This window comes from Notolabrus celidotus, chromosome 3 (assembly GCF_009762535.1).
Source record: "Notolabrus celidotus isolate fNotCel1 chromosome 3, fNotCel1.pri, whole genome shotgun sequence".
Classification (NCBI taxonomy): Eukaryota; Metazoa; Chordata; class Actinopteri; order Labriformes; family Labridae; genus Notolabrus; species Notolabrus celidotus.
This window is the reverse complement of record NC_048274.1, coordinates 2209057-2216603: the sequence shown is the minus strand read 5'-3', so window position 1 is coordinate 2216603 and position 7547 is coordinate 2209057. Positions and strand designations below refer to the sequence as shown.

The window sequence follows — 7547 nt, the reverse complement described above, 5'->3', positions numbered from 1 at the left end:
TCTGTTCACTCCTCTCTTGGCCCTCTTCTTCAGGAGAGTGGAGTTTTAGTTCATTATGTACAGAGGGAATAGACTTTCTGACGTCAAAGCGCTTCTGAGAAGAAATAAGAACAGTAGTCGTAAACATTTCTAACGATCTGTTCATATAATTTACTGAGCGTGTAAAATCCGACATGTGAAGAGCGACGGTTCAGTTTTAACAGTGAGTCACGAACACAAAGAGAAACTGGAGATGTGCTCAGTTTGAAACAAACACGTTTATTATTCAAGTAAGAAAAGTGACAGCAGACACTCAGCTGTGGTTTTATTTACACACATGTACAGTTACTCCAGCCGGCTGATCCTGGACCAGCTCTGACACAAACCTGAACTCCTCACAGCCGGGACGAGCTGCCGACAGACTGACGCCACGTCGGCACGACGAGAGACCACAGACGGCAGCTGTGAGGAGTCAAACTACAGACAGATGAGATTCAATAAACTCTAACAGTCATTATTTACAGAACAAACTCTACTGGAGCTCAACGACATGAACACAACTGATCCAAACATCAGACACGATCAAACGGGGCCGCTTCAAATCTGAGAGGGAACTCCAAACTGCAGCAGGAGGCTGACGGACCTGAGGAGACGGAGACAGACGGCTGTGTTTAACAACACGTTACTGCATATTTAGATTTTTAATAATGTGTATTTATGAGGGATCCATTCACTTACGAGTCCATCAGGTCAGCTGACTCACACGATGGTGGCCGGGCTGATGACAGGAGCTGTTTTCTGCAGACAGACAGACGGACAGACAGAGGGACAGTTAACATGAGGACACATCAGAAAGCAAGACGAGGATCCGTCTGATCTCTCTGCACTCACAGGTGAAATGTACTGGTTGTTGAGGTGGTGCTGTTTGTTGGAGGAGTAGCAGGAGGAAGACGAGGAGGAGGAGGAGGGCTGGCTGGTGGGGCTGGGCTCCTCGGGTAGCGCCTCCTGGAGGTGGGAGGAGACGCAGCCGCTGTCGGAGCCGGTGGAGCCTGAGAGACAGCGAGACGATGAGCCTGAGCTCTCCGTGGCTGAGAGGAGGACAAAGTTTCAAAGGTTTTCACACAGACTCTCTGCAGGTGCATTATGGGAAATGTAGGAACCAATGCTGTCATACTCTTTTCCTTCCTTATCCCTCTTTTCTTTTCTACCTCCTTTCCTTCCTTATCCCGTCTTCCTTTTCTACCTCCTTTCCTTCCTTATGTCTACGTCTTTACCTCTTTTCCTACCTAATCGTGTCTTCCTTCTCTACCTCCTTTCCTTCCGTATCCCTATTTTCTTCTCTAACTCCTTTCCTTCCTTATCCTGTCTTCCTTCTCTAACTCCTCTGTATCCTTCTTTTCTTCTCTACCTCCTTTCCTTCCTTATATTGTCTTCCTTCTCTACCTCCTTTCCTTCCTTATACTGTCTTCCTTCTCTGCCTCCTTTCCTTCCTTATCCTATCTTCCTTCTCTACCTCCTTTCCTTCCTTATACTGTCTTCCTTCTCTACCCCTTTCCTTCCTAATCCCACTTTCCTTCTCTACCTCCTTTCCTTCCTAATCCCACTTTCCTTCTCTACCTCCTTTCCTTACTTATCCCGTCTTCCTTTTCTAGCTCCTTTTCTTCCTTATGTCTACCTCTTTACCTCTGGTCCTTCCTTATCCTGTCTTCCTTCTCTACCTCCTTTCCTTCTGTATCCCTCTTTTCTTCCCTACATCCTTTCCTACATATCCTGTCTTCCTTTTCTACCCCCTTTCCTTCCTTATCCTATCTTCCTTCTCTACCTCCTTTCCTTCCTTATACTGTCTTCCTTCTCTACCCCTTTCCTTCCTAATCCCACTTTCCTTCTCTACCTCCTTTCCTTCCTAATCCCACTTTCCTTTCCTACCTCCTTTCCTTACTTATCCCGTCTTCCTTTTCTAGCTCCTTTCCTTCCTTATGTCTACCTCTTTACCTCCGGTCCTTCCTTATCCTGTCCTCATTCTCTACCTCCTATCCTTCCTTATCCTGTCTTCCTTCTCTACCTCCTTTCTTTCCTTATATTGTCTTCCTTCTCTACCTCCTTTCTTTCCTTATACTGTCTTCCTTCTCTACCTCCTTTCCTTCCTTTCCTGTCTTCCTTCTCTACCTCCTTTCCTTCCGTATCCCTCTTTTCTTCCCTACCTCCTTTTCTCCTTATCCTGTCTTCCTTCTCTACCTCCTTTCCTTACTTATCCTGTCTTCCTTCTCTACCCCCTTTTCCTTCCGTATCCCTGTCTTCCTTCTCTATCTCCTTTCCTGTCTTATCGCAACTTTCTTCTTAACCTCCTTTCCTTCCTTATCCTGTCTTCCTTTTCTACCCGCTTTCCTGATGTCTACCTCCTTACCTCCTTCCCTTCCTCATCCTGTCTTCCTTCTCTGCTGTCACACTAGGAGCAACATATCCCTGTGTTTTTCCATCTTTCATAAACAGTGATATCTGCAGGATTCATTGTGTCTCTACGTACTCATGGAGGGCTGACTGCTGGTCTCGTGCTCCTGCTCGTCTTCCTCGATACAGGAGGTGATGAAGGAGCTTTCAGCAGCAGGAGATGAGGAGAGGGTTTGACTGAGGAAGAGGAGGAAGAGGAGGAGAAGTTAAAACATTGTACTAACATGAAGTGACACAGAGCAGACCAGGCAGGTGTTTGGTTGTACCTGTACATGTGCAGGTTGAGCGGCCCCAGCAGGCCGGATGAAGAGGGTCCACAGGCTCCGGGGTCAGAGGTCGCCACTCCTCGTTTGAAAGGGTTAGAGTGATCAAAGACAGAGACAGCGATGGACGCTCGCGTTCTGGCACCTAGACGAGCACACACACATTTTAATCTCCAGCTGAGAATCGATCACAGATATATCAAATAACATCAGACTCTTATTTTGAAGGGGTCGTCACCTCTACTCTTCATGATGTAGTGAACAGCTCTGTCGCTGATGGCTGCGTCGCTCGGCTGGATGTCCAGAAACGGTTTGTTCCCCACTCCCATCGACACCATCTCTTTCAAACGCATCTCTGAAATGCAGAACAGGAAGTGATGTCATGTCAGGAGGGAGGAAGAGGAGGAGAAAGAGGAAGAGGAGGGGATGAGGAGGAGGAGGAGGAGGAGGAGGAGGAGGAGGAGGAGGAGTAAAGAGTAACCAGAGGTGCTGTGTGTCTGTACCTTTGTTCTTCGAGGCCTGCGTCCACAGGATTCGGGCGATGCCACTCGTCCAGGCATGTTTGACCTCAGCATTGGGGGCCTGCAGGATGAAGGTCTGGTTTTTGGACGTCCTCCTCCTGAACCAGATCTCAAAGCGGAGCCCGTCGTCTCCTGCGGACTCTGTCAGACCCACGTCGGCTGTCTGGAGGAGGAAGAGGAGCTTAGTATGAGTCTGATCTTTGAGTGTTCTAAACAAGAGTCTGAAATGTTTCTGGTGAGTCTCAGTTTCACTGTTAACAGTAAGTTCCACAGAGGCTTCAGATATCTGTCTATATGGAGGAATACATGATGTCAGATGTTGTGAGGCAGATTCCACCTGCTTTGAAAACCTTCAAACTTCAATAACAACAACAGAGCACTCTTATTAAAGTCCGGTCCTGAATGCAGACCGGTTCTACCTTCTCACATACAGAGACCAGGTTTACCTTGAAGGAGTGTTTGTAGATGAAGACGTCGAGTCCTCCTTCCATCTTCTTGGGTTTACTGAACAGGACGAGCTCCTCGAACAGGAAGATGTGACGCTGACATTTCCTCCTCCCCGTCCAGACAGTGAACTCGTCCTGACGGATCAGCTGACCCTGCTCCTTCAGGTTCACCTGGCGAAAGAGGCGAGACAGAAAGAGTCACGTACATGTGAGGAAGAGGAGGAGGAGGAGGAGGAGAGAGACGAACACGCCGAGTGATTTTCAAACTCACGTCACAGTCTCGGATGGCGTCCATCGCCAGTAGGTCGTTGCCGTGGCGGAGCTGGAACTTGACCATGCTGGTGGCGTCCTGCAGAGCAACGTGTTCGGCTTCCTGAGCTCCGCCCACCTCCTTCATCAGGTCAGTGAGGAGCAGAGCGTACTTACTCATCCTCTGCACCGGCTTCAACAGGTACGAGGACAAGTCCATCTTATCTCCCAACTCCACCTGCTTCCTCTGTATGAGGAGGGGAGAAGGAGGAGGAGGAGGAGGAGGAGGAGGACAAGGAGGAGGAAAGGATGGTAAAATGGCAAGAGACAGGAGAAGAAAGAAGGAAGAGGAAAAGAGGGAGAAAGAGAGAGAGGAAGAGGACAAGGAGGAGGAGGAGGAGGAAATGGAATGGCAAGATGGCAGGAGAGAGGAGAAGAAGGGCAGGAAGAGATGAAGGAGGAGGAGAAGAATTTGGGAGGAAGAGGCAGGGGAAAGGAGGGATGGGGAGAGAGAGCAATACGGTGAGAAAAGGAGAGAGAACATTAGAAGGAGGGCAAGAAAAGTAGAAGAAGGAGATGGAGGTAGAGGAGAAAGCAAAACAGAGAAGAGAGCGATGAGAAGTCAAGTTAGAGAGGGAGGAGGTAAGGAGGAGAAAAGGAGGAGGATGAAGAGAAGGTGATGACAAAAGAGAGGAGGAAGGAAGAGGAAGTAGGAAAGGAAGATGAGGAGGAAGATCAAAGAAGAGGTAGGAAGGGAAGTAGGGAAGAGGAGGAGAATGAGACAAGAAAGAAAAGGATGGAGAAGAGGGATTAGAGGGAGAAATTCAAGGAGCGTCAGAAGTAGAATAAAGGAGGAGGAGGGGAGGGAGAGAGGAGGAGAAATATACAGTAAGTTGACTGTACTCTATCAGTAATGTGTTAAATGTGGAGACTCATTCAGACGCAGGTCTGTCTTGAGGTCAAAGGTCACACTGAGTCGTTCTCACCCTGAAGAAGGAGTGTCCGTGCAAAGCGAGCAGAGCGTCAGACTTTGGTTTGTTCTTGCTGTAGAGAGCGTAGAGACTGAACTGCTCCTGCTGTTCAACACAAAACAACAACAATCACTCAACATGTGAAATCTTCAACAAACACACAACATGGTCTTTAATCAGATTTGACGTCAACACGATACCGACACAGCCCTGAAACCAACTCTTCCAGTATCAGAACATCTCTAGTGCTCATCTATAAATGTGTTGGTGTCTTACGTGTCTGAGGAAGCAGTGCGGCACTCTGAGCGGGTGTTTCCAGCAGGCCTCCAGCTCTTTCAGGAAGAACTGGCTGTGAAAGTCCAGAAGTTTCTCCAGGTTTCCAAACACCACGGAGCGTTTTCCCCTCAGGTCCTGAGGAAGGTCTGCGCGGTCCATCATGGGGAAGTAGTGACGGATGACGTAACTCAGAGAGCGGACGTACTCCCTCTCCGTGGTCACCATCTCCTCCACGACGTGCCGGAGTTTACTGCAAAGACATGGAAATGATCAACAACTCTGAGAGGTTTACAATCAAAAAGGGTCAAACTGAAATGACCCCGTCCCCGTGGATGATCACCCACCTTCCCCTGGGTCTGGAGTCTGTTGCTGGGCTGCCATTAGTCCTGGGGGTACTGGGTGTCCTGGGGCTGCATAGTCCCGGTCCTGCCCAGCCGTGTGCAGGCGTCCTGGGGCAGAGCGTGTTGTCAGCTGCCTCCGAGCTGCTGACCTCCAGGCCGCGGATGAACACGCCGGTGTTTCCTCTGCGCACCGGCTCGCTGAGAGCGCGGGGGTTCGGCCCGTAGCGTGTGGACTCGGGGGTGGGGGGACAGTCAAAGCTTTGAGTCTTCCTCAGCTGCTGCCGTCTACAGGAGCCGAAGGAGGAGGTGGAGGGGGACGAGGCTAAGGAGGGGGTGAAGCTGTGACAGGAGCCGAAGCGGGGTAGGCAGGGACTGGAGGAGCATATTTCCACCTTATCTGACGACTCCTCAGAGGTGGGGCTGCGGAGCAGACGCTGCAGCAGGGGTGTGTGTTGGGGGGTGAGGGTGGAGGAGGCGAGGGGGGACTGGGAGAAGGAAGTGCTACGAGAAGGTGATGGCGTGTCCTCCTCAAGGACACAGGAGGAGGAGGAACATGAGGAGGACCTCTCAAAGACCCCCAATAGTCCTGACAGTGATCTCCTGGAGGAGATGGAGTTTCTGCTGATGATGGAATCAGAGCGTTGTCTGTGGGCGGAGTCTCGTGTCCTGAGCGCCGCCTCCATCTTCCTGTCAAACATCTTCTTTGTCTCCTGACATTTGGACCAGGCGAAGCTCCACTGACGGAGGCCTCGCTCGCCCCGCAGCTCCTCCGCCAGCGCCTTCATCTCCTGGAAACGGCCATCGGGGATTGGTGGGTGCTGGCGCTGATAGTCCTCCAGGCAGCCAATCACAGACTGGCATTTGTCCGGCAGCGTGCACTCCTCCATGCTGACTCCAGCTAGGTGACGCATACCCTCCAATGCCCAGCCATAGGCCTGCAGAGAGAAGGAGAGCAAACTTAGGATCATGACATCATAACAAAGGGGTGTGTCCTTTGGTTAACCTGTGACCTTTGACCCTGAGCAGTTATGGTCAGTTACATTAACAGACAGCTGCAGTGTGTTGTGTACAAACCAGCAACATTCAGCCCTCCATGTTCATTTCAACCCTCTTCTAACATCTTTCTCTTTAACTGTCTTCTTTTCCCAGCGCTCGCAGCAGCTGCTCTAAAAGCCCTGAGCCCTTCATGGTTTCAGTGCTCTAAGGCAGCCGGTCTCGATGTCATGGACTGAGTCCAGAGCTTTCAATCAAGCTTAAACCATTATGAAGCTGCCCTCAGACTATATTTCGTCCTGGTTGAATCACAGGTTTGGTTCTCGGCTCTCTAACAAACTCCTCTTCAGATAACTTTGAGAATCTCCTCCAGACACGCTTCATTTATTCTGCATGCGTTGTTTGAACAAAGATCCTGTTCAGGCATGAAACAAGGACCAGCTTCAAGAGACCAGCTCTGCTTTAGTTGCACGGGGGGGATGATGGCCGGAGGTATCTGTGGTTCTGTCTGTTAGTGGTCCACCAACAAACAAGCAGAAAAAGAGACAGAGAAAGAGAGAGAGAGGAGGGGATGACATCACCCTCTACGTTGGTAAGGAGAGGGCTTTGAAGTTTGTGCGTGTGCGTGTGTGCGTGCGTTTCAGCGCCACAAAGGAGCCGACCGCCGACCTCCTTTTTGTCGCGGTTGGAGGGGGAAGAATGTGTGGAGGGGGGGTTTAAATGAAAGAGGAGAGGCCTCCTCCTTTTCTGCACTGATGGACTGAAAGAGCTTTTACCCTCCTCACAGACAACGCACACATTACCTCACCACTAAAACAGCACCACACACACACACGCAGTCACACACACACACAGAAACCCACACATATTTACTCAGGTTATTTACACAGACTAACATTCACTTCCTCAAGAAGTCAAAGACTGAAACTCCGCCTCGCAGCCTTCAGGAACACAACTTTTGAGATGAAGCGACTTCTCTGTGGTCGGAAGATCTGTCCTAAAAGAGGATCTTCCAAACTTTAAAGTCCTGGGAAGAATATTTTCAATCAAGACTGACAGC

General features: G+C 50.1%; 1 protein-coding gene across 6 annotated transcripts in view; it reads right to left on the bottom strand.

The window, feature by feature from the left end:
- Positions 1-238: 238 nt before the first annotated feature.
- plekhg4 (pleckstrin homology domain containing, family G (with RhoGef domain) member 4) overlaps positions 239-7547 on the bottom strand; it is a 78366-nt gene continuing 71057 nt past the window's right edge. For 5 of the 6 annotated variants that reach the window (XM_034679859.1, XM_034679858.1, XM_034679860.1 and 2 more), the window contains 12 exons: positions 5498-6429; positions 5154-5403; positions 4893-4982; positions 3929-4153; positions 3658-3828; positions 3194-3374; positions 2929-3045; positions 2694-2835; positions 2504-2604; positions 871-1067; positions 718-777; positions 239-622 (listed from right to left, as the gene is read on the bottom strand). In XM_034679859.1, coding sequence (XP_034535750.1) covers positions 739-777; positions 871-1067; positions 2504-2604; positions 2694-2835; positions 2929-3045; positions 3194-3374; positions 3658-3828; positions 3929-4153; positions 4893-4982; positions 5154-5403; positions 5498-6429 — 2445 coding nt within the window. In that variant the 3' untranslated portion in view covers positions 239-622; positions 718-738. The remainder of the gene's footprint in view (positions 623-717; positions 778-870; positions 1068-2503; positions 2605-2693; positions 2836-2928; positions 3046-3193; positions 3375-3657; positions 3829-3928; positions 4154-4892; positions 4983-5153; positions 5404-5497; positions 6430-7547) is intronic. The other variant, XM_034679862.1, reaches the window with a different exon arrangement.